The sequence below is a fragment of the Astatotilapia calliptera genome, chromosome 7, assembly GCF_900246225.1.
Source record: "Astatotilapia calliptera chromosome 7, fAstCal1.2, whole genome shotgun sequence".
Taxonomy (NCBI): domain Eukaryota; kingdom Metazoa; phylum Chordata; class Actinopteri; order Cichliformes; family Cichlidae; genus Astatotilapia; species Astatotilapia calliptera.
Window position 1 is genome coordinate 3,434,342 of NC_039308.1, and position 26,952 is coordinate 3,461,293.

General features: G+C 41.9%; 2 protein-coding genes across 6 annotated transcripts in view; one reads left to right on the forward strand and one right to left on the reverse strand.

Annotated features, from left to right (window-relative positions):
- LOC113025111 (voltage-dependent calcium channel subunit alpha-2/delta-4-like) overlaps positions 1 to 26,952 on the forward strand; it is a 79,646-nt gene that overhangs the window by 34,688 nt on the left and 18,006 nt on the right. For all 5 annotated transcript variants that reach the window (XM_026172537.1, XM_026172539.1, XM_026172538.1 and 2 more), the window contains 3 exons: positions 3,743 to 3,864; positions 3,980 to 4,048; positions 24,878 to 24,939. In XM_026172537.1, the coding sequence (XP_026028322.1) occupies positions 3,743 to 3,864; positions 3,980 to 4,048; positions 24,878 to 24,939 (253 nt within the window). The remainder of the gene's footprint in view (positions 1 to 3,742; positions 3,865 to 3,979; positions 4,049 to 24,877; positions 24,940 to 26,952) is intronic.
- On the reverse strand, positions 4,714 to 16,072 carry LOC113025112 (leucine-rich repeat and transmembrane domain-containing protein 2-like). Its single transcript, XM_026172542.1, has 4 exons — positions 14,922 to 16,072; positions 7,380 to 7,519; positions 6,256 to 6,921; positions 4,714 to 6,007 (listed from the first exon to the last, which is right to left on the reverse strand). The coding sequence occupies exons 2-4, from the start codon at positions 7,423 to 7,425 to the stop codon at positions 5,538 to 5,540; spliced, it is 1,182 nt and encodes a 393-aa protein (XP_026028327.1). The 5' UTR covers positions 7,426 to 7,519; positions 14,922 to 16,072; the 3' UTR covers positions 4,714 to 5,537.

Sequence of the window (26,952 nt, forward strand, 5' to 3'; positions counted from 1 at the left end):
GCCATTTCATCACTAAAGCATAGGGTTTACCTAAACACAGATTCCCTACTTTTCCTGCTCCCAGGAGTTTTGAGCAACAGATTATTTGCTGCAGAGATGAGCCGTTCCCAAAATCATGAACAGAATACTAATGTCTCCCCATTTGCCCTACCAGAAAGGAAAACGCCAAATATTGAGATTTCTGTGACCAAGAATATGAGAAAAACGTGTTCAGCAAATAGGACTTCTCACTCCCGCTAACCTGACACTAAGTGCTCTTATTTACAGTGTATGATCACTGGTTTAATTTGCTATTTACAGAATATTTACAAGTGGCTCACAGCTATATAGAAGCCTGATACCAGCATCTACAAACTCTAGTTCTGATTTCCACTCAGTCTATTTCCTCCAAACTCGCAGTTTAAACAGGAAACTTGATGCTGGCTGATTGTTGGGTGCAGATAGGGGTGAAGAGAGGAAAGAGGTGGATGTGACCCGTGTCACGATCAAACACACACACACACACACACACACACACACACACACACACACACACACACACACACACACACACACACACACACACACACTGCTAGGAGGAGCCAGAACCTGCAGCAGTTAAATATACAGGAAGTGTTTTCTTAGCTGATGCAATCTTCTGCGTAATATTAAAGGATTAGACAATCAGTCAAGCTCTGTGTTCAGGCAGGGCCTGATCTTCATAAACACTGATTATGTTACCGCAGTGCTGCAGTCCACAGCTTCAGATGTTCCCATGCAGGTTATAACTGTATATTTCTCTCCTTTTCCACAGTGGGACGTTTTTAGGTTTTTAGAGCACTTTTATCCTAACTCAGACAGCAGAAATGAAACTAATATCCTGAACACTCACATTATCAGTGTCTTTTACTCTTAGGCCACTATGTGGACTCTTTCCTTCTGTCTGCATGGTTCTGTTCGTGCAGATATTCCAGCGATTTTCCTGTTTTAAGCAGCTGTGTTTGTATTACAGTTCAAACTTATCTTGCATCTGCAGTGTTACAGTGGCCTGAGCACGCACTTGTGGCTCATTCGGATGCTTTATAGCTGTACTCAAACCTGCATCTAACCTCCTGTGCCATCACTCATTTTAAATTGGTCGTATAGCTCATCTCACTGCACAGCTGCTATCATTAACCTGTACGTGTGCACAGTTTATTAGAACATATATTGATCGACTTTATCTACAATAACTCGAATGATAATAACTGTAAGGTTAATCAGAGCCTTTTTTACAAGCTCTGTAATGATCACAGTTATCTCCAACAAGAGAAACAAAAGTAAAAGAAATGAAAACAAAACAAAGCATTATAACATCTTCAAGGTGATATTGCTTTTCTGCAGGTGTGCTGCATCGGTGCCTTTTGAGAAACAGCCAACGTCTCCACATTTCCAATATTTGCTATTAATTATTTAAATCTATTAAAGTTCAGTTGTGACATTAAGAATATTTCATGCAAGAAAGTCAATAAAGATAAATTGAGTGGACCAGATTATTAACATCTACGTCATCAAACCTTCTCCTGGTGTCAAAAAGCTGCTGTTAGGTTTACCAAAGAGGCTCAGGGGCAGTTTTGGAACTGATAGCCCACGACAAACGGAAGCCTGATGCATGCTCATTCATATACGAAGATGCAGTCGTTCATTTCAATAATTAGCACAACGCAGTGAGGGACTCAGATTATTGAGGGACTCAGATTGTTGAGGGAGTGATTATAACAAAAATATTCCAGTGTAGGTTTGACTCGTGCTTCTCTCTGAAAACAGTGCAGCAGTTCAGATACGGATAAACCTGAAATCTGTGTGGAACAGCTGACCTGTGTGATGTGTAGAAGAACACCAAACATTATTTACCACCAGATTTGAGATACAAGTGGGGCAGGCCAGGAAAGCCCTTCATAGTGTGTGAACTGAAGCTAGAGATTTGGGATTATCTGTTATCTGTTTCACCGTGTGGTTTTACTAGAGGTGTGAGGCCATGAAGAAATGTCATGTATTGAATCTTTTCATGCTTTATTTCTAAAGGGACCTACTTAAATTGAATACAAATGCTGCTGTTTATTTGCTGTATATGGAGAAGTGGGCTGATAAAGAGAGATGTAGGATGATTGGCTTCTGGTGTAGATCATCGAATGGCAGTAGGAATAAATGATCCTTTCGATAAAGATATTTTTGAATCACAGTGGATTGTGAAGCTGAAGCAAATGGTTGGTTATACAGGATTTTCTCATTTGTGGGGACAAACCAGAGTGGTGAATGGCAGGTACATAAAAACAGCAGATGAGATGAGATCCACTGATATCCTGAGGCAAAATTAGAAATCTGACATGCCTCACAAAATCATAGAATATTTAAGTAAGAGCGCCAACTGAAAAATTACTTGTGTTGTTTAGATTTTTTCATTTGGTGTTACTTCGAAAGGTGTAGATGTGGGGCTGTAGGTATTCCCATGTTATGGGCAGATTTTATGCGTTCAACATGCTAATCATTTATGCAGACTCTGCAGATAAGTGTCACTGTTTATGTGAATGTAAGTAAATTAAGCTGAAAAGACAGAAATATCTCACTGTGTAGTTTAGGTTGAGACCAAATGCATATAAGATGTAGAATCTGTTTAACTCAAGCCATTATAATTAAATTCCATTCAATTCAATTTTATTTACACAGCACAAAATCACAACAACAGTTTCCTCAAGGTGCTTTATATGGTAAGGGAGACCCTACAATAATGCAGAGAAAACCCAAACAGTCATATGACCCCTATGAACAAGTGCTTTGGCCACAGTGGGAAGGAAAAACTCCCTTTTAACAGGAAGAAACCTGCAGCAAAACCAGGCTCAGGGAGGGGCGGGGCCATCTGCTGGGACCGGTTAGGGGTGAGGGGAGAAAGACGGAACAAAAGACATGCTGTGGAAGAGAGACAGAGGTTAATAACAACTAATGATTAAATACAGAGAGGTGTAAGTGGAAAAGGGGACTGAAGAAGAAAAATCTAGAAGCCCAGACCTGTTGTAGTGTAACTAAGGGAGCATTCAGTCACCTGATTAAAACCTAACAGGTCCTAGCAGGTCATAAGGTTGGTGGTTCGATTCCTGTCTGCTCTAGTGCTTGTGCAATGGATGAATGAGGCAAGTTGTGTAAATCTTTGAGTGCTCATATAGAGAAGAAAAATCCAATATAAAAACCAGTCCATTTACCTTTTACATGGTATAAATAATAAAAAAATGACTGGCAATGTGCACATTTACTCACGTGACACAGTTACAGTGTAACTCCAACAGGTGGTCTGGACCTGACAGCAAATATATCTTACGTGCTTCTGCAAAGAGTTCAGGTTTATGTGGCGAAATACTTTCTGCTTTCAGAACAGCACCTTTTGTGTTGCTCTCCTAGCTGCAGCTTTTCAACACTGTTTGTGCTCATTATTAGCTAGACAATTCATCTGTACTATTAGCATAAAGAAAATTATGTTATAACACTAACTGCTGGAACCATATCTTCTCCCTCCCTCCTTCTTTCTTTAAAAATAATAATGTCACACTTCAGAGCACGATCCCAGCTGATACACTCCAGCTGGTTTAAGAATTGTTGTTATAGCTGCTTCCTGCTGTGGAATAAATAGTAAAATTAGAGCTTCCAGTTGCACACTGACCAGTTCAGTCAATGAGCCTAGGAGTGAATTTCAAAGTAAAATGTTATCTGAGGATGATTGCTCACTTTGCAGGAAGTTCCTGACTCCAGCTGATAAAGATAATCTGTTCACCATCGATCACTTCCCGCTGTGGTACCGCCTGGCTGTAGAAAACACTCCTGGAAAATTCTACTACTACCCAGTGAATGACAAAGGTTTGTTTGTGACGAACCCCTGAACACGTCTGCAGAACAAAAAGTAACTCGTTATCATTGAATTACTGATAAGGTGATCTGTAGTTAATGTTGGGCGAAATGTTTTGCCCCTCAGGAGTGAAGTACATCATAGCGACGACATCGGTGACCGTGTCAACCGAGGGAAAGACGGCCATGGCTGGAGGTGAGTTTCAAACAAGTGGTGGAAGAGCTATGATGTTCACCTTCTTCATCTTCATCACAAAAACACAGCATGCACTGTCATTATCGCGTTTTCCTCTTGCTTTAGTTGCTTACTGTTTCCTTTATTAATCCGTGACAGCCAAAGCAGATCAGCGTCTAACAGGGAGCTGGAGTTAGCTGTGGAGACCAAACATGTTTATTTCTGTTGGAAAATAAGACATTTTAACATGGGAGTCTATGTGGGTGGAGTCACTTTAGAAGCCAGCTGCGAGTGGCACTTTGAGGAACAGCAGTGGCCATATGCTGACCATTTTCAGTTGTTCTTCTTGAGTCGGGCAAGAGCAAAAGATAATGATGAAGACATTGAAGGTCATACAGTGGTCAGCAAGAATCCTCACTCAAATCGCTTTGTGTGGGATTTTTACACCACGTGACATGAAGCATGTGGTGACGCTGCCTGCAACAGCAGCGGCTATCGTCTAATTAAACTGTAACATGCAGTGGAAATGAAGTTCAAGGTAACTTCTCCTCCCCGGTCGAAAGCAAAGGAGAACACGACTCTCAGAACTCTGTAAGGAAGTAGTCCTCTCACTCACATTTAAGAACAGCGATTTAGAGGTTGTGAAATGGACCAAAAACACTTCTTTAAAAAGAAAAAATACCCAGTTTAGATAAATAAAGAGTTTATTACCTTCAGCATGATTAACAGTCCTTGAGTTCAATTACACTTCAATTTATTTCATGTGCTTATCACATGTGAGCTGATCTCCTCACGCTCTTTCTTTACTTCACAATGTTGGAGATAATAGTCATCGCTGTTTCGTTGTGCTGGATTAGAAGCTGTTGCAGCTCTAAGCTTGCCCTCTAGGTGGCAGTACAGCTCTAGTATTGTTTGAATGCAGTTAACCTGTGATGAAGCTTAAAGCAGCGTTTACCTGACAGCAGCAGAACTCTGATGTGGTTCAAAGTGTTTGTTGTTCTGAGGAGATTCAGCGGGGGCATCCACCTAACACAGGTACAAAGAATTACTCTGCAGAATGGGGAATGTAAAACACGCACAGCTGATTAAGAGAAAAGTAATTTTTTGCAGCTCACATCAAGAGAAATGTCACACATTCACAGACGTTTGTACTTTTTGACTTTGTGCTTCTTGGGCTTAGATCCAAAGACGGGAACTAAATGTAGATTCATATTTCTAAAGAAGAAACACACATGAAGGGAAAGTCAAGGTGCAGAAGTGCCAAACAGCAGCTTGAGAGAAGTTTCAAAGCTGGCTGAGGGATTCAGCGCAGGGAATAACAATTCACAGAGCATCCATACATTAAAAGAAGTACTGCAGAATCACAGCTTCACTGGATTTAGTCCGCTCCATTAAGCTGCACAATCAGTCCCCACCCGGAGAGTTTCGCCCAGTGAGCTGCAGGGTTTCTCTCTGCAGACCTCGTCTCATCAGTGATGAGAGCTGAAGTACAGAGGCAGAAATCAGTGTGTTAGAAACTGCTGATTCGATAACTGTGCACGAAGCCGCAGGCCTCTTTGGGCGGCGTTTCCTCCAGTGAGGTCGGGGATGACGTCTGCCCGTCTTCCAGGTCGGTGTCAGCTCCAGACTCAGCCATCAGGGGCTGCCCGCGGCTCTTCATCTCTTTCTGGTAGCGGGCTACCAGCGAGGCGTAGACGCACCCGTAAGTCGCTGCCACCACCATCATGACGCACACTGTGCCGCACACAACGGCCGCAACTACCTGCGTGCCCTGTGCCCGGCGGACGCTCGCGGGTCTGTAGCGCTGACGGATGCAATCATCGGCACCTCCAACCCGGCCGGGCGGGCAAGGAGGCCGGGTGGCGCCTTCCTTGGTTGAAGTCTGGAGGCAGTAGCTGAACATCTCTGCTGGCACGCTGCGGATGTCCCTGCCCTTCAAATCCTCCGGGAGGCTGCACTGCATCACATCTACCTGCCCATCTATAAAACAGATGGAGAGGGGACACAAAAACAAGGGGAAAGAAGGAGGAAGGGAGAAAGAAGGGAACCAGGAGAGACAGGGAAGGATTGAAAGATATAGAGGTCATTGTACTCTTAGATGTCTTTGCTCAGCATACATCCATCCTGCAGAGTGGAGATTAATTGCTTAGATTATACACCCCAGACTCGCTCCGGTAAAGTCTTAAAGTATTTGAGATATGGAGAGGCCTGCTAACAGCCCTGCTCACCCCTGTAAATCAACCACTCCATCCAGTGCTTGAAGTCTCTCAGCTTGCAATCGCATTTCCAAGGGTTTCCTACCAGCAGGAGGTGCTGTAGCCCCACCAGGGGTTCAAATGTGACTCTGTCCAGGGTGACAAGCCGGTTGCTGGCCAGAGACAGCCAGGTGAGTCTCTGAAGCCCATCCAGCAGGCCCTTGGGCAGCCACAGGAGGCCGTTGGAGGACAGATCGAGTTCCTGCAGCTGCCATAGCCCCTTGAAAACCTCCTTGCTCAATCCAATACTCCCCTGACTTCCATTGAAGGCCTCGACTGTCGCTGCGCTGCTATTGAGTTTACTGAGGTAGTTGGTGGACAGGTTTAAGCGGCGCAGGCTGTTCAGGCCTAGGAAAGCTCCTGGCTGCACGGTTGAAAAGTGGTTCTGGGAAAGATCCAGTACCTCCAGGCTGCTGAGGTTGGACAGCTCAGCTTTGCCCAGGAAGGTGAGATTGTTCTGGGGTAGGTGGAGTGCCAGAGAGTCCTGGGCGAGCAGCCCAAGGATAGGCGTCAGAGAGAGGAGTCCAACAGCAGTGCAGTCAGTCGTATTGCCATAGCAGGTGCAGACACCAGGACAGCCTGTGACGGAACCCAGAAGTCCCAGCAGAACCAACACCAGAGTGGACAGAGCCACGCAGACTGGAAGACACGAGAAACGAACAGAATAACAGCGTCTTTTACACTGCCAAAACTATCAGTACATCGTTTAGAAACATTTAAACCTCATGCATTAACTCTGTGAAGCTATATTCGGTTTAATGTTGTAAACTTGCAAGCCTACTTCCCTCAGTTCACCTAAATTAGCTTTTTAATGAATCATAGTAGATTTTCCTCTGTTATAAGCAGATCACTTGATCACTGAAGCTCAGAAAGAGAGCGATGTAGAGAACAGTGTGCTCCACATCTCTTCATAAGAACAGGAGCCTAAATGAAGGCATCAGATTAATTCCTGCAGTGATTCATGTTGACGTCTCAGTCACCAGTGCTGGAGTCTCTCAGGTTTGTCGGCACACTTAATTTTAGCTTTCTGGTAGGTAAACTATACATTATATTTAGGTGAAGATATAGGTTTTGTATAGTATATGAAGTGGACTCACCCAGTCTCTCCAGATGACTTCGTCCATACTGGTGCTGGTTCTTCATGTCTGCCACATCAAATCCACTGAAACCTCAGGCTGCCATCCAGCTGTTCTTTCTCTCGGCCGGGTCACGCAAACTTTCAGCTTTGGAGAGTGTCCTGAAAAAAATGTACATGCAGAGCTAAACATGAATTGGAGTTGCAGATTGTGAACTACTATTGAGATCTTTTACAAAAAATAGTTGCAAATATTATTAATCAGCACAAGACTGTAGCCTAAAGGATTAGGTACATGATTAGTTTCAGAAACACAAAAAAAATATTTTATGATATGAGTCAAAGAGTATAAGTAAAAGTTATAATACTACCATAATGTTTAGTTTCAAAATGTACTTAAAGAACTTAACGTAACTTAAGTTCATAAGAATGTATATTTCTTTAATGCTGAAACATGAAGATGAGCTAAACCTTTACAATAAATAAATAAATAAAGTCTGATATTTCCATCCAAAAGTAAGGTAAAAGTGCAAAGAAATACTGCAGTATAAGTATTGTGTGTATATAGTATATGGGCATTGTAATAGTACCATTACTAAGGCTACTGAAACAAATGTAGGGTTCAGAGTGAAAGGAAAAGGTTCATGTATCCTGTGTGTATGCGCCCCTCCCCCTACACACAGAGTGGAGAACAAATTTTATCCAAAATATGAAAATCACTCATTCAAATGACTTCAAACTCGGCACTCCACTTACTCGGGCTCCCAGCCGCACACACAGATAGTTTGAAGAGAATTGATGAGTGGTTTTGGAACTAGATAAAGAAAATATGAAACTACATACAGACATACTCATAGCGTCCAGTGACCGTCCTAGCCATGTCTGTTAGGTAAGACGAGAAGGTGAACTGGACTTTAATTTGGGAATTTTGGACGACTGGGGGAAAAAGCCGCCCTTTTAGAATAACAGGTCATCTTTGTGATGCTTTATCTTTATTCAGGTCTTTATTCCAGGGCTTCAAACTGATTGTTTCCTTTCTACAAGCCTGTTTAATTTAAATCACAAAGAGTGCAGCTCAGTATGGAAGATTAAGTGGAGTATGTCAGATTAAAAACTGCAGACTTGTGCTGTAATGGGCAGCTTTTTTGCACGCCCTCAATCCTTTTCATTCTTCTCCTTTCTTGCTCAGAGAAAACGCACAATGCGCTTCATGCTGAAGTGGAATAATCCTCTGTGTTTTCATCCACCAACATCGGAGGAAAAGTCATTGCCAACTTTTGTCTTCTTAACGCCCACTCGCAGTTCCTGTACGCTGTGGATACAGTACAGCATTGTTTCACACATGCAATCAAGAAAACTGTTTACATTTTTTGACGATTCTCTCTTTTTTATAAAAAAAAAAATCGTTGACTTTACTTCTCTTGATATCTTTGGATGTTTGGGGCACTTCTGATATGCAGAGGAAAGTGTGCAGGGGGAGATAAAGCTGCAGTGGAAAAAGAAAAGTGCTGTCACTCCACCATCCATCTTTAACTGCTGTAAAGAGCTGGAGAAACGCTGCCTCAAGGTCTTTCTTTTGTTGCAGGTCCTTCTTTTGTTAACTTGGCACAAAGATGTCCGTCACTCTGCTGTGAACTGTGTGAGGCAGAAAGTCGCCTTCGGGGCACAACTGACATTAGAAAACAGGGGAAATTACAATGCAGGTATAGAAGCGAGATAATGGCTCCCTCAAAGAATATTTGACGTCACTTTACATCATCAAGAGACCAGGGGAAAAAAATCAGGGCCTTCATCCCAGGATGATATTGACAGGCACATCCTCTGTGTATGAATAGAAGATAATGTACTGTAAGTACTGGTGCTCAGAGTGTCTGCAGGATTAGACTGTCCTCATCAGAAGCCGTCACCTCAACAAAACCAAAGCAGAGGCAGAGTAACCCCAGTCTGTTGGCTTTTCTGTTCTGGACACTGTGAAGGGGAGTGAAATGAGAATCCTGCAACCAGACTTTGAGGGACAGCTGTCATTTGCATTTGATCTTCAGAGTTGCCCTTAAGAGGATGAGCATGCAGAATCACCTCTGATGCTTTCTGATGTTGGTGCTGGATCCGAAGTATTTGTAGAAAGAACAAAATCTCACATTGTATAAATCCTTCAGGCAGAGCTGAACTCGATGTCTTTATCCAGATCCCTTTACTTTGGGATTAAAGTACCAGTGAGCACCCTCGGTGCTCTACACTCGCCCGCCGCTGCACACTCAAACACATGCGCAGCTGCGAGCCGAGGACCAAAAACAAATGTAGGGGCTGGTGTGTCATCTTCTGTTTATCAATCTGTGAAGTTGCTCCTGGCTGCTTTTCTGCTGTTTCTCTCCTCAGTCGTTCGCTCCTTGTAGCTCGCCCTCCTCTCTGCCCTACTTGGTGTCTCCTTCTTTGGACTTTTAAGGACACCCCTGAGCGCCAGAGGCTGCTGGGTGTAGGTCGAGGACGCTAGGTCCAAAATCAAATTTTCCCAGTGGGTTTATTCATAAAAAAAAATACAGCCTCTGAGACAGTCAAGGAAAGACTGCTGGTTTTTTTCTGATGGAGGCTTTTGATGCTAGCTCTGGTAAATACCTGAGTTAGTCTATTGTATGAATCAAAATGTCTATATAATGGAAGCAAATATTTAAAATATAAATAGGATAAAGCTTTAGTTGCATGTTATTTTGCAGATTTTAAACTCCAAATCAGCGGTCCCCAACCTTTTTTGCACCACGGGCCGGTTTATGTCGGACGATGTATTCACGGACCGGCCTTTAAGGTGTCACAGATAAATACAACAAATGAAACCAGTATTGGTACCAAAAAAGGAAGATTTATTCATAACACACGGGAAAAGACCCAGGGAAACCGAGTTAAAGATAAAAACGATTAAAAAATAACGATAAAAACTTCACACCCGAGCCTCAAATCTTGTAGCCCGGTACCAAACGACTCATGGTCCAGTACTGGTCCATGGCCCATGGGTTGGAGACCGCTGCTCTAAATTAAAAAATAAATAAATAAATACTAATCAGCAGTGTACAATGAGTTAAAGTCATCTATAGCTACAATGCTAAACCGATGAATATATTAATGGATCAAAATTGATGTTCCAGGAATGTGTATTAAAGTTCACCCTTATTTCTTCCATGGGAAGTGGGAGGGTAAGTAGCAGCAAGGTGCTGCTAATCAAATTACGTGAGTAACTGATCATCAGCAAGTGTGAGCAGCTCTATTAAAGCACAAGTTTTGTCACTTTGCTGATTTAAAGTATTTAAGTGTTCTGTGTTAAAACATTCTCAGCAAATTCACCCGGTGCAATGGTCAGAGAACAACCCAAAAGCTCCATCTCAGACTCTACAGGTTAGCTCAGTGAGCATGTTAAATGTCGAAGTTCATGACAGTACAGTTAGAAAGAGACTGAACAAGTATGGCTTGTTTGGAAAGGTTGCCAGGAGAAAACTCTTCTCTCTAAAAAGGACAGCACAGCTTAGGTTTGCAAAGCTGCATCTCAACAAACGAAAAGACTTTGGGAAAGATGTTCTCTGGACCAAAGTGGAGCTGTTTGGCAGTAATGCACAAACAGCTTATACTAACTGTCCACACGGTGATAAGGGCCTGATGATTTGGGTTTGTTGTGCAGCCACAGGATCCAGGCACCTTGACTGAGTCAGGTGTTCTCAAGCTAAACGTGAGGCCAACTGTCCAACAGCTAAAGCTTTGTCCAAAATGGATCACACTACAGGGCAATAATCTCGGATGCTGTGGTGGACCCTTCAGAGAGCTGTGCATAACTAAATGTGGCAAACCTCAGTGAACTGAAGAGTGGACCAAATTCCTCCACAGGGATGTGAGAGATTGATAAAGTCGCACAGAAAACAGTTTCTGCAACTTGTTGCTGCTAAAGTACAAAGTCCTGTGAAATCCTCCTTTTCACATGACTACTACTGATTCTATCAGGATGCTGAAACATCTTCCTTATTAAGAATTATTATGACTTTTTCTTAAATACAGAGGAAATATTTGTTTCCCCACTTTGTTTGGCATTGAAACCATATTTTACAATCTTTAGTCTCTGGTGTAGTGCTACTTCTATGCCAATTTTCTACACTGCATTTATTTCAGAGCAAATATTCTGATTTCCTGTGGGACATCTCTGCCTTGTTCTTGGTCTCCTTCTCTTTTCCGCACCATTTAAAAAATCCTGGAGACGCCCCAGAGACTGAGACTTGCAGTGCCAGTATGGCCTCTGAGGATCTGCAGAGAAAGTATTTCATCCTCTCCTGTGCTTTCCTACGTTCTGATAGGTTAGAAGTGTAAAAGTGCACTTTGCATGCTCTTCTACACCGAGCCCGGAGAAGCATGTTTTTGATATACATGTGTATATATTTTCTGGGGCCATAAAGTACTAAAGTTTAATATCCAGCTCTACTAATCACACAATATTGGGTTGTAGAAGTCTTTGAAATAATTGCGTTCCTGTGGTTTGAGCTATACTGTAATATTCTTTGTGGGTTTTATGTCTCTTCAACGTTCAAACGTTTCCCACCCCAGAAGCCCATATTCCTCCTCATTCTGCAGGACACAGCATGGATCCTCCCACAGTAACGTCCCAGTAAAAGCTTTCCCAGTTATAAAAACTGAAGCAAAATGTTCCTCCGTTCCTCCTGTGTTTCAACTTTATGGAGGTTTTGTGAGCAAACGGCTGTTGAGTTGAAGCAGCTTGTCAAATGCACCATCAGCCAGATTAGACGCCACCCACACAGATGCGAGGGGTCGCAGATTAAAACCCCAGTTTCAATCCCTGAGCAGGGCAGATGCCTGTGCAGGAGTCCAGATGTTGTTTAAACATCTGATCCCAGAAAACACCTCCTCCCGCCCCGCCCGCCCGACCCGACCAGCCTCTGACCCGCGCTGTCTCGGTTTTTATTATCGTGCTATTACCACACACACATCTGCTGTTTTTATTTGGCCTGTCAGTTAAATCACTTTCACAGCGGTAAACAATATACAGCTGATCTCCTCATACACACTGAGCCACTCTGGTAACAGCTAGCATCATGCAGCCATGATTTTCTTTTTGGAGAATGTCACCTTGTTGGTTGTTTCTCTGCAGCAGTCTAAGTTCCACACTGAGTGGGTCTTCCTATGTGTATACCAAGGAAGTGAGTTCCTTGGTTTATTTAAGTTGATGCACGAGCTTAGTTATTATAATCCTAAATGGTTGCTTTGTAGTTGGGTTAGTTTAATCAGACATACTGGCGATTGGTAGCTGTAATACAACCAGTTTTATACCCATTTATTAGTGTAAAATTGCTTGTTGCGAATAATGACCCCAAAATCCAAATATTTACTTAATGTTGGTGAATAACAGTGTAATGCTTGACAGGATTTGTCTTTATTTCAGTACCATGGTTAGCTCCTGGGGTAGATTAGCAACAAGCACTGTAGCCTCTGCCGGTCTTTTGCTGTGAATCGCTGCTCGCTAACACATTCAAATAAGTTTAGCATTGTTTTAACACATGTGCTGTCCTGGGGTCATTTTTGAACCCTGAGTACAACAGGTGTATGGCAATCGGGAGGACATTATGAGGGTTAATTAACTGCTTTTTATCACTAGTTTAAACAAGAAACAGACAAATAGTGACTAGTGAACACCCTGGAGTTCTACCTGGGCTTTAATAGGTTAATTCCAGTGTGTTCAAATAAATGTTTTCTTATCATTTAGCAGGTTACATTTGTATTAATGGACTGACCTTAAAACCATTCCCCCCGACTCTGAGATTAGTGGGGTTCAAGAAGCGAGCGTCAGTGAGGTTTGAATTAGGCCGCGATGTTTTCACAATGCAGGTGACGTGTGTGAATTATTGGGGATAATTCAGAGGATTTTGCTTTGTTTCAACCATTAATGAATGAAAGTCACTTGAATGAGTGACTGAAAGCATTATGTTATATGCATGTGCTAAATTACTGGGTGAAATTGATGTTTCAGTTATCCTTCCTGACATTTGCTGAAGGTAAAAGGCTGCAGGGCTCTGTGACATTTTACCTTTAGTTATTAACTTATCCCCAAGCTGTAACACCACAGTGTTTCTTACAGACACTCAGTGCTCCAAAAATCTGTTGTTGAATTAAGGTGAACTGGAGTTTCCCCCTCAGCTCCACGTCTCTCTGATCAAATTAGGTTTTTGTCCCGCTGTAACTGCCAGCAGTGGTTCTGGTCATTAAATCAGACCTTGAGGCTTCAAAAACATTTCCTCAAAAACCTCTTGATCGTTAATGCTGCTCTTATTTCTTTATATCATCTTTTTATTGACTGTGCAGTGATTCTAACAACAGCCTTCTCACTTAAAGTTCTCTCTTTAAGCCTTTCATTATCTGCTCAGGCTGAAATGGTGTAAGACAAATCAGCAAACAGCTTTCCACTTATGTGGAAAAGTGGAGGGTTATTATCTCGATTTAAAACTCCACTGTTCCAATTTTGTCATTGAAGTGCTGCCATGTGACGTTCCCTGCTTCATCTGCAGTGCATTGCCATGCTTTTCTGGGCTCTAACTTGGCATCCGGCGAGCTGCTTAATGGCCTCTGACAGGCAGTCTCTCCCCCACCCCCCACCCCCCCCGTGGCTGCACTTTTCCTCCAAACAGCCTGAGAATGAGGCATCCGAGCGTTGGGTCCAAAAGGCCGAGAGCACAAACACACTGCAGCATCTACACTGAGGCGGGCAGGGAGACAACAGGGAGCAAGTAAACAACACGCACACATACACACACTGAATACATGCCAAAAGCGTGCGCGCGCGCACACACACACACACACACACACACACAAGCTCACTCCCACACGCGTTTAGTCTCTCTTTCTATTAAAAGCATCAGCTTGTACTCTGCATGGCCTGAAGTATGTGGACACCCAAAGATTTCAGCCGTGTGTGTTGGATGAACGGGGGACTCCAAAGTCTGGACATTAACGGGCGTCACTAACATCCTGGTTTCCCATTCAAGCTCGTAAAAATTTGTGAAGTCAAACACTGATGCATGGTGATGAGGTCTGGCTCACAGGCAGGTTTCTGTGCAGATCTCCACACCACACTGGAAAAATCATTCCTTTATGGCAATTTCCCGGTGTGTGGGGGGAGATGTCATATTGAAACAGGAATAGGGGCAAACTGTGGAAACCCAAAGTACTCATTACATGCCCTACAGCTGCAACAGTAAGTCAAGATGCTATTTTAATCTGTGGGATACGGGACACGTTTGTCCAGTTTCACAATGGATTAAAAATGGAAATAATCATCATGAATGAAATGAAAAGTTGCAGGTCTGGCAGAGAGATGAAACAGGCTGAAACAAACACTAAGTTAAAGTTACAGTGGACGAGTGTCCACTTATTTCTGCTCACCTATTGTTCACCCTCATGCACAGGTGTATAGACAAAAACACACACTTTCAAAGGCATGTTATTGAGTATACACCCCCCCCCCCACACACACACACACACACACACACACACACACACACACACACACACAAGAGCGGCTCACCATCTGCTGCAGTTTCAGCCTCCAAAGAGAGAAAGAGGAGAGGAACTGTTCTTTTTCTCCTTCATCTGCAGCATTCGGTAAAGGAGCAGCTCTAAAGGCAGCGATTTCTGGATTCTGATTGAACCAGCTTTCTCTCTTCAAGGGCACAAAGTGGTTTCGGTTTAAAAGCCAGAGGCTCGAGTCTTTGTTCAAACCAGAATCTGGAGTTTTATTCCGGATCAAACACAGCTCACATTCGTTCTCCTCGTCTTCGTTCACGTTGCTCGCTGTCTTGGCTTCCTCCGATCGTTGTGCGCTCTGTCCAGCACACACCCAGCCCACCGACTGAGGACGGGCGAGCCTCTGTGTGTAAAAAAAGAGGGAGAGAGAGAGGGCTAGGGAAGCCACATGCTGCTGCTAATGCTGCGTGTGTGCGCGTGGGTGTGTGTGTGTTGGTGCGCTGGAGCACCCGTCCTCTCTGTGTTGCATCGAGTGTGTAATGTGCATTAAAGCTGTTTGACAGAAATAGTAACAGCAGAGTGCGTTGCAGCTGCAGGCTGAGCTCTGAATGAAGAGAGTCGGAGAGAAAGTAATCGGTAGTATTTCTTCACGGTACCTTAACTGCTGCATGTGCCAGGGCGGCAAATTTACAACGTGCTAGAGAGACTAAAACAATCTAATTTGTCAGAAGTATTAGTGTTTATATGAGACATCTTAAGATGGATTTATGGAGACGATACAAAAACTTTGACTTCAGGTAACTGCTGATGCAGAGCACTGATCCCATATCAGTGTTAAATTAATAAGGCAGACCCCAATCTGGTCCACTGGACGGCTATGGAAATGTGTGTGAGGGCATAAACTTTTAACTGTTTTATGGCAATTCCTGCTGATAAGGAGCTCCCCCACTGACGTTAAAGTAAATAAGAACTAGATGAATAATTAAATGACAGAAAATTCTTGTTTTTCACAATCTACAAGATAAATTTCTAATTTTAACAGTGTGGTTTCAGTAAAAAATGGACAATGGACTGTGAAAAAAACCAAAATGTTCCATTTTATAATTACAAGAAAGTATGTGCAATGAGCTAACAGGACCTTGTCTGTAATTTTACACATTCATTTCTTACAATTTATGCCCAAAGAGTCATGCTTGACAGACTTTTAATGTACTACAGCAGCATTTCTTTGTCATGTAGGGAAAAAAATGAGATTTATTATTGAAATTGCACTTTTTTTTTCCTTCAATTTAAATATATCAGGGATTTACTGCGCAGTGAGTTTGACATCCCTGGAATAAACTTTATTTATGATTTTGAGGAAAATGCTGGGACTCATCCTCTTATGTTTGAGGCAACGTTAGGCTCAACTTAAACACTTCTCTCCTCACTTAGCAACAAAGTATACCAAAGGTGTATCACATTCAAGAATATAAATGTACTGAATTTCTCTTTGTTAGTAAAAGAAAAAAGAAAAGAAAGGAAAATTACTTAATAATTAGACAATCATACACAGAGTGGAGCAGAGAGACACAGGTGGCATAAAATAATGTGTCGATGACAACTTGTCACATCAGCTTAATTAAAGTTTCCACCCACAGACTGTCTGTGGTTACATGGGACATAATGAGTTAACGAGCTAAGTCAAAACCTTTTGTACACAGTCAGAGAGAAGCTCTTGGTGTATGTGACGATGTGGAATACCTCCAAACTGTTCATCCTTGCAGTTAGCATCCTCCGTGCTATGTTAGCTCTCCGATGCCAGATGCTGAAATATGCATTTCTAAAAATATGTCAGTTTTCTGTTAATCTCCAACCTCTGCGAGGGAAAATATGTATGACCCGACCAGTTGGTGCTGGTGATTGCACTTGTCTAAATGCACTTGCTAACTAACCACCAAGGATTAACTTTAAAAACAGTGATACCAACCAAAAATTGAGAATGTTCACCTTTTAATATAAAATTTTAAGCTGAAACTAGTGCATTTTAAATGGAACAACTTTTACTTTCAAAGTCAGAGTCATTATACAGACTACAATCAACCACGGCAACCTGTTAGCAATAAAAGCAATCACAAGGAGCAGCACCATATACCTCTTTTCCACCAATTTCACCCCGCAAGCAACCTTCTGGAACCACCTGTCAGGCACTCGGGTCTCACCTCTGATTGGTTGTCTCTGTTTGTCTCGGGCCATAGCCTGACTGTTACTGGGGCTCTGCAGCCTGCTTTGCAACCCCGCTCCCCCTTTTCAAGCTGTGTGACTTCATCAGTGTTATATCTGCTGCTGCTATCAGTGCCTGCTGTGGTCTGTGTTGGGGGGGTTTGCCTCTCTGCTCGTGTATGTGTGTGGAAGAGCAGGGAGGTCTCGGAACAGACACATGCTGACAAGTATAAATTAGTGAAATGGAAAGAGAAGGAAATAACCACCCTCTTTGTACTAACGTGGTCCTGACTGAACTAAAAATAATGAGTCTTACTGAAGCACAGTGAAAGATGAAATAGCAGATGTAAGTAAAGATAAAGAAAGAAAACAGAGCAGGCCACTCGGGGCTCTTACTGCATCGTCAGATTTGCATTTCACATTCATAAAAATGGGTTAGATAAACTATATTGATCACTGTGGTGAAATCATCTTACCTCAGCAACACTGTAGCACGATCCAGAAACTACAAATGCAGTTATCAAAAACAATAAGAGAAATTTTCAAAGATTGCTACTGTAGGTAGAAATTCATATGTACAGGCCAGTAAAGGTATGCATAAGTATATGGAATATTAAAGAATAAGATTAACACTATAAACAGAGCTGACAATAAATTGGATCATAAAATTTTTATGTTCTGAGTGGTGCTCTCAGTTTTTCAGCGCACTCAACACAAATGAGAAGTTGGTGGTCTATTAAAATAAAACGCAGGCTTCAGCTACAGATTAAAATACTCAGAGACAAAGGGAGAATAACTGTTACGTGAATCCCTCAGTATTTGTGTGTATTTTTACTTTATGTCAAGAAGCATGAATAAATGTGGTGCTTGTTTTGTCCCGTCCTTGCAGACTGCAGCAGAAACAGTTCAGCTGCAGCTCTGAAGGGCGGCGATAAGGACGCTGCTGACAGGAAAGGAGAAAAAACTGAGAAATGAAATCAAACAGCTGAGCAAAGCCGCAGACCACTGAGTCTGCAGAGAGGCTATTTTAGAGGAATGACTGAGAGTGATGCCTTAAGAGGTTTAAAAGACCCAAAGGTCAGGACACTCCCCAAACACAAATGCAGTGTCACATTTCCCCCTTCTGCTACGAGCCTGCTATTACACACTGATCTCGGGGGGTGTCCCAGTACTGTACTCTCTTAAAGTACAGACAGAATTTCCTTGCTGTCCAAAGGCTGCATCATCAACCTGCAGCCAGCAACCTTTGAACTGGCAGAAGCTGATTGTTTTTTGGGACTAGCAGAAACAAATTTTAGGCACAATATTGATGTGACATCATCCTTTAATCCCTTAAGATTACAGTTATGTTCACATCTGTGCCTTTATATGGATACTTTCACATATTTGTCTACCCAAATGTGACATTTTAGTGTAAAATGCATGTAAGAAATATGATCTTGTTCCTATTAGGAGCTGTTGTTGTTTAGCCTGTGGCTAAATGAAGTCTAACATTACGCCTATCTGCAATTTTCTCTTTATCAGCAGGGCTCTGTTCATTATTAGCTTGCTAGTGCCTGTTTCCCCATCCAACAGTGACAGATCAACTTCATCCGTCCAATAATTCTAATCTTTTGCCACTGTTTTTGGACGGATGTTCACATTTAGGACAGAGAAGACAGATGGTTTGAAAGAGGAGTGAAAGAAGCCATCTATGTCCACTGTGAGCGACCGTCTTTGAACAGAGGCGGTGGTTTACGACACCAACTGTCTGCCATCTATAATCCGCCCACTCAGATCCTGGGCTATCTGACCTCAGTAAGTCACATGATAGAGGGGGCTAGGTCTCACAATGGGTTCACCCGAAACCTTGACTGATTGTGACCTACACCCGTTTTCACACCTTGGCTTGTTTGATTAGGCAGAGGATCAATAGGGGGTCCGTGACCCTCTTGGGGACCAGTGTTGGTCAAGTTACTTGAAAAAGTAATCAGTAACTAATTACTGATTACTTCCCCAAAAAAGTAATCCCGTTACTTTACTGATTACTTATTTTCAAAGGTAATTAATGACTTAGTTACTTTTTAAAAACACGATTTACAGCCTGAAGAGGTGATAAAGCGATAGATCTTTCAGCCCAATTCTACTTTTTCTGCATAATCCATCATACAAAATGTAATCAAATGGAAAAGTCTCTTTTTAAAACTTGTTTTATTAGTTTTAATCTTTTAACTTTATGCATCAAGCAAACATTTAATCATATGCAACATTCTCTGACTGGAAGAAATTAGTTTAACATTTAAACCTATTTTCAGCACATTCCAGCACATAAAATAAAATATTTTGTGTGTTTACACTCAGTCTTTCAAATAGATGCAAGTAAAACACAGCAGAAAATAAATAAAGTCAAAGTCTCAGCGGTCCTGTTGCTCTATTTTCACCTGTAAAGCAGGAGTGCGGTAGGCGGAGGTTTACCCTGGTGCAGACTGCCCATCTCTGTTGGGGAAACTCCCATAGGGCTTAAAATCTGGGACTCTCCACCATTTGACCCTAGAATTGAAGAAGCTTCTCGGATGAGAGGTGAAACGTCTTCAAGCAACTTAAAGAAGTCCAGACGCTTTTTTCCCCAAGCTCTTTAGCAGTGTTGGGACTAAGGCGTTATTAAGTAACGCGTTACAGTAACTACGTTATTATTGTGGTAACGAGCACGGTAACTAGTTATTATGCCAAAACCGGGAACGCGTTACTCGTTACTGGGATTTAGATGGGGTCGTTACTCGTTACTTCGTGTGGTGGCTATCACGGAGCTTCCACAGATTCAGTAACATTAGCAAGTGGTGGAGGCAGCAGGTGGATGAGGGAAAGGGGAGGCAGGAGGAGGAGAGACCCTAGGCGGCTGCCGGTCCGAGTGTGAACTGAACTTCAGGTAAGAAGTTATGACCTGCAGTCTATCTTGGTCAGATATAAACCAAGTTTAGGTGGAGTTTATTTTCGTTACGCTGACTTTTTACAGTCAGTTACAATAACTCTTACTGCCTACTAGCTAGCATGACGGAGTTTCTACAGCTGGGTGGGTGCTATGATGTTATTGATGTTGAACTTTATTTTGTTCATAAGGTTAATTATTATGATGCCAACCATCCCGTAAAAAACAGAATCGTCTCGTACTCAGAGAAAATATTAGCGTTTCTTATTGAGCTGAAAAGGAACACAGTTTGTCTCGTAATTCAGCTACAATGAAAAAGACACAAAGGTGGAGTTATTCTGTGTGGGGGGCACAAAGAAATACTTTTCTTTCTTATTCTCATTTAAAATGTCTCGCTTTTAAAAAATAATTATCTGAATCTTACAACAAACAATTGATAGATTGATGCATATATACCATCAGAACAGTGTACATCACTGTCAGAACAGTGTTTGTTTTCATTCAAAGGCTTTATGATTTTTCTAATAATGGCGGCCGGTCTCTAGTCAAAATGCCCGGGCCGATTTTTTGTCCCAGTCCAGCCCTGTATGCAGCTCATCTGTAGTCTGGTGTTACCTACATCTTCCTATTCAGAAGGCAGAATTTCAGAGTTCTGAGTACAATCGAAAGCACCACGACTGCAGTTTTTGTGTTGGATGTAAAAGGCGCACATGACGCTGTGACGTAGGCTAGAATCATGGCGGTCAGGCGTGGGATTTCTCTCATGGAAATATGCACATTATCTTTTCCTTTCTATTGGTAGGTGGCACAGTGCACTTGTGGCAAGTAAGCAAGCTAGAAGACTGGCAAAGTTATGGAAGCAACACATTAACAAGAGAATTCTGAGTAAAACCAAACTTACTTTTCCTAGTAACTAGTTACTTTGAAAGTAACAAGTAACTTGAAGTAACTGAGTTACTTTTGATAGAAGTAACTAGTAATGTAACTAAGTTACTAATTTAAAGTAACTTACCCAACACTGCTCTTTAGACTACGATGACCTGGATGACTGAGAATCTTCACAGACATACTACCAAAGATACTTCTGTCAGTCAGATTATTCTGAAGAGGTCAATGATTCATTTGCCAGCAGCTGCAGAGTCTGGAGTTAAGATACTTAGCAAGTCCACTGGCAACGTTACCTGTAACATGAAAAACCAAACAGCCTTCCTGCACATGACTTCTTTGAGCTCTGTTTTCAGTCTCCACCACTCTCTGTGGGGAATATCTAAATGAGCTTTTTATCTGCAAAATACTCGTTTCATTCTAGTCTTTCCATTTCTGGCTGCCAAGAGAGTGTAAAGGGGCTTTTTATGCCTCTTACTCTGGAAACTAATAAGAGCAAAAATGAGGGTAAAATGGTGTCCAGACAGCTAATCAATGTGCTCACTATAGCACGCCTAAAAACTGAGCAGAACCACCAAATGAGCTGAAAACACTTTGTCAGGTCCAATGCTGCCAGAGACAGTTTCCACTTAGGTTTATACAGATATTTCTTGAATTGTTAGGAAGCTCTTAGAGTACTTTATGCTGGGTATTTGTATTGAACGAGGTGAGAATGAATGAACAAACAATCTGTTCCTGTGAGGGAGGCAAATGCATCTCTTCCCACTTGATGGACTAGCATCTTTCAGCTTGAAGACATCAAAAGCTCAAAGTTGAAAGATCTTTAATCAACCCGAACAAAACTGAGAGAGTCTCTGGATCACAAACTGCACAGTTCTCAGCAGCACAGCAGAACCAGGAGCAAAAATGTGGCTCAAAGTCAAAGGTTGGAGGTCAGTGTGTCAGAGATCGTTAATGATGAGTTGCGGTTCTGTATTAAAAGCGCGGCGAGGTGCCTCATTGCCTCTGCACAGCCAATTAGTACTGAGTATTCTCTGTTCTTCAGAAACTAGACTAAAATTTAGTCTAAAGTGCAGGAATGGAGATGAAACTCTCTGCAGCAACCAAACGGACAAAAGTGTATTATTTTTTCTTCATACTGCAGCATCAGAGCAGAGTCTGCAGTCGGTGGAAGGCTCAATAACTAGCAGCTCGATAACAAGCAATGACCACAAATAAAAGCTTTTACGGCTGCTCGGCTTTTCCAATAATACCAGAACACAAGAGGCTTGACGTGCCGCCTCGTATCTCTCATCTGTAGGCTGCAGACCAGCTGCCTGCGTGAAGAAGAGTTTTCATTATGAAAGTGACAATAACAGTTTCAGATATTAAGTTGCTGTGAGGTGAAACGACTCCCACAGGTCCTGTAACGGGGAGGTTACCAAGTAATATACGGAGGGCGGAGGTGCCAGGTCTGACTGGATGTTGGAGTCTTGCTTCAATTTTTGTCAAAATCCAGTATTGACTGGGCTCATTTATCCAGAATAAATAAGGGAGGGTTCAGGACCACCTATCCAGCCCTAAATGTATCAAAAAGGAAAACTTTGATCTTATGAGTAGAGAGGGTGTGTGTCTCCTGAAAGCAAGCTGGGAGCTGGCCCCACAGGAGAGGTGTCTGCCTCCCATTCTACTTTGAAATGCCCCGTGCTGGCACGAATGGTAACGAGATCATTCACTCTGACAACAAAGCAGAAGTTGATCCAGTTTTCTTTTCCTCATTTTCGATGTTGTTGTTTCGATTGATTTCCTTTGTTTCTCGTGTCCATCTGTTCCCGTCAACTATAACGTGTTCCTCCTGTCCACCTTGTAGACACTCATTCATTACTGCTCATTAAAGGCCTTCAGCAGTGCCTCTCTCAGCGCCTTAGACTTTGTTTGAAATATCTTCACAATAACCCAGCATGTGAGCTTAAATCCATTCAGATCTGTGCACACTTACTGACTCTCATTTATGGTGACGGTAACATCTTCGAGTGTCCTTGTTGTTAGTTATAGAGCACTAAGAAGAATATTTTGCAGGTTGATAGTGTTTTTGTTCAAGTCTTATTCTCACTTTCCTTGTCCATTAGCTGTGTAATTGTTCTCATCCATCAAGCTTTTTCTTCTCTCACAGCACTTTTACCTTTGAAATGGATGGTGGTAATTAAAACACAGACCAAGAGTTTAAGACAGATGAAAGCAGCTTTTTAATTTTAGTTATCAGCTTTTACTTTCACCATAAAAATGACGACTCCTGGAAAAGTATTTAAAAAAAAACCCTATAGTTAAAGCACTGAAAGAATGAAGGGTAAAGCAACATGAAATGTCATGACTCACAAAACGTAATTTTTCAAAAGAAGAGTTTAAAAGTGTTTTCAGTGATGGCAGGGTTTGAAACTTTCATCTCTTCAGTCATGACAAAGGAATCCTTTCAGATCAGTTTGTACCAGTTTTAACCTCAAAGCAAAAAGGAACGAGTCATCCTGGAGACTCGTGCTGAGAGAGGAGGCAGATCTGATTAATAACTTTGGGTTAGAAATCTCTGGGCTTAATTAATAATATTTGAAATCAATTCTGCAGGGAACAAACAATCAGAGCAGTGTCGTCCAAAATGCGTTCATTGCCTCATGCTTTTAGATTAGCCGAAGGCCTTAGAGGGATGTTTTACTGATGCCAAAGAACAAGAAATTACCACAGACTACCTACAATTTAGCATGTGACATACACCATCTAAGGCTTTACCTGCTTTAGATGCTTTGGTTTGGTTCTACTGCGTGACAGAAATGGAAAAAACATCAGCTTAAACCAGCTCAAAAGCAAACAAACACAAACTAAATTACAGTGCATTATATGACTACTGTGCTTATATGTACTTACAGGGATGGCTACAGTGTCCAAGATCAGTGATTGGCTGTCAGGTTGGCACATTTTTAACTCACTCACACTTCTGTAGGCTTCATTCACTGAACACAGCCAATCCAGTGTGAGCATGATCATCTTGAATGTTATATTATATCCACCGAAGAGGGGCCTGAAAACTGAAGGCTCTGCCTCCCATTCTACTTTTAAATACTCTAGGAACAACAAGTAGGCCTGCAGAGCGAGAGCGAAGTGCTCTAATAGGGTGATATGGTACTACAAGGTCATTAAGATAAGATGGGGCCTGATTATTTAAGACCTTGTATGTGAGGCGCAGGATTTTAAATTCTGGATTTAACAGGAAGCCAAAACAGGAGAAATCTGCTCTCTCTTTCCTGTCAGGACTCTTGCTGCAGCATTTTGGATTAACTGAAGACTTTTCAGGGAGTTTTTAGGACTTCCTGATAATAATGAATTACAGTCGTCCAGCGTAGAAGTAATAAATAAATGAAATAATTTTTCAGCATCACTCTGAGACAGGATGCTTCTAATTTTAGCAATACTGCAAAAATTAAAGAAAGCAGTCTTACATATTTGTTTAATATACATGTTGAAAGATAAAGGATTCATCTAAACTATGAATCATGTAGAGCTACTCTAGAAAAGCACTAGATGAATCTGCTTTGAGTTACAGTTTGTACACACTAATTGAACCAATGTTATTCAGGCGAAGGTTTCAGCAAGTGGTCAACTGGGTTTTAGTGAAGTCTTTAGACACATCAGCCCAGATTTAACTTGACACGGATTCTCAACAGAATATAAACTGTTCCCCGTTCAACATGCTCCTAAATGCTTGCTGTGTACTACAGTCTGATGCTCACAGTAATGAAGCTGCTACAGAGCATTACCCAGAGATGTGTCATTACCCAGCCTGCAGGGAGCACACACACCATCAGGCTCATCAGTGTTTACATCCCTTCATTGGCGTCAGGACACGACAGAGGTGAACCGAGGGTCGAATTGATTTCCTGTCCACCTCCCTTTCCTCCACAAACACAGCAAAATGTTCAGCGCCGCCTCTGCAGAGTCCATCTTACCCTGCGTCTGTCTTAATGCTGCGCGTGTCTCTGTGTGTTTTCTATTTTTAGCTGTCGGGCTGCAGATGTCCTTGGATTGGCTGGAAAAGCGGTTCTGGGCCATCGCCAAGCAGGTGACCGCAGGACTCACTTTCACACAAACACACATTGTCTGATTTCTTTCATTTTTGAGGTCATTTCATTGACCTGTGTTTATTGTCTAGAGGTTGACAGGAAGTTTAAGTGATTTTCCCTTAAAAAGCGGGCTGAAGCTGACTACAGAAACACAAACCAGTTAAAGGTGTTGGTGGAGATTGTGTTTTAAGTGTACCTTAGAACATCACAGCCAGGCATTTGCTTCCTACCAAAACCTTTGAAATGTTTCTAATTCCTTATTTTGTAACCTTTGCTGTTTACATGTAGAGATTTTCTCTCATAATCTCTCAGTTAGGGGTCACCATATGAATTTGTCAGAATAATGTGACAGGCAGCAGCATCTGTTCAAATCAAGCACTTTAAGTTACGAGTTAATGTCAAACCAAATGCAGGGTCCGCTTAGAGAGACCATCCACCTTGCAGTGGTTCTTCCGAGCAGAAATAGAAACTGCAACAGTTCAAGATAGTGGATTTGATGTCTGTCAGACTGCAGGATGACAAATGCCACACCGGGGCTGAGGATTTCTTAATATCAGAGATGGAACTTTCAAAATAAGAGCATGGAGGACAGCAGAGCGTATTGGAGGAGTGAAAAAGACAAAGAAAAAAGACACTAAAATCAGTTGCTAAATATATTTGAGTCTCATGCCAGCCCACATCCTACCACACATTTAACTGGTATATCTGATATACTGTAGTTGGTATAGTTAGCTGCTTTATTTGTTGCACATGTACAACCGTCTTTGCAACCCACTTTTTCCTTTTGTGCAGTTTCTAAATAAAGGGTTAAGTGCTCTTTATATTTAACATAGCATTCTGACTTCGAATGGGCTTTGTATTTGACTTTTATTAATTAATTAAATATCTCTAAAAAAAAAAACCAGTTGGCTTATGAAACTGGTATTTGTAAATGTGTGTATATGAGAACGATGAACTGGAGCAACAAACTGCAAAGACCACCTGCCAGTCAAGACTAAGGGCCAACTCAGCATCTCAACTGAAGCTGACATTAACATTAGCTCAAAGGCTTTAATTGCCTTTTTTCTAAAGTGGATAAAACATGCGGATGTATTTTAATTTCTTTGTTTCTTTCTTATTTCCTGCCCTGATTTGGTGAAATGAAACATGCACTTCCTGTTACAGAACTCTTATTCACACCATCATTTTCAATGGATGGAGCAGCTGGGATTTCAAAGACCACGGCACTAGTTTTCTGTCAAATTCTGCTAAATTGACCCTGAACACAGAGACTTCCTCAACATGCACCTGGTGGGAGTCTGGCATTGATCGGATATTGATGTTACAGCACTGATAACTTCATTGCAGAATAGAATTGAAGACTAACCGATTCACAGTTGTGTTACTTTTCTATGTCCTCTGATATAAAAACTAAGATCTGACTGAATATACAGTATCAGAGGACAAACAGAGGCTTGTTTTTAGCATCCTAATTCCCTGCTGAACTGTATTCTGGCTGTGACCTTGTACAAACTGTCTGCTGTTGCAGGTTTGATCTGAAACAGTGCAGACTTTTGAGAATATTTAAAGCCAGAGGTGCTAAAATGTAAATAAGCTATCAAGCCATCCAAGTTTTATATCTCCGCCCCCCTGTGGGATCATAAACATCTTCGTGGTGGAGATGCAGCTTCGTCTGCAGTTGGGCCAGAGTCTTCCAGGTAGTTAACAAGCAGCACCAAATGTCACCAAGTTTCCAAGGACACAGAAGAGATTCTTGCTTGTGACTGTTCAGTTATAATCCTCCAGATTCAGAGGTCATTTTTTCAATTTTCCTTTTTGTTCATTAGAGAGCAAAAATCATTAAGTGTAGGCGATAATTCTCTCCGACCTTTCATTAGGATTAAACCAAAATGTGCATATAGAATAAAGTCAATAAGATCAGAAGCTAGTGGATTTCATTCTTAATAATACATCAGAAATGGATTGTGCTCTTTAGTTAGTCCTGTTGGGTCATTTAGTCTAAAGAGGTCCCA

Bases quoted from the DNA above. Each gene is read 5' to 3' on its own strand.
- LOC113025112 (XM_026172542.1), bottom strand. From the start codon at position 7,425: ATGAAGAACCAGCACCAGTATGGACGAAGTCATCTGGAGAGACTGG. The intron at 6,922-7,379 runs GTGAGTCCACTT...CGTGTCTTCCAG, and splicing joins AAGTCATCTGGAGAGACTGG to TCTGCGTGGCTCTGTCCACT. The intron at 6,008-6,255 runs GTGAGCAGGGCT...TCTGTTTTATAG, and splicing joins GGAGTGGTTGATTTACAGGG to ATGGGCAGGTAGATGTGATG.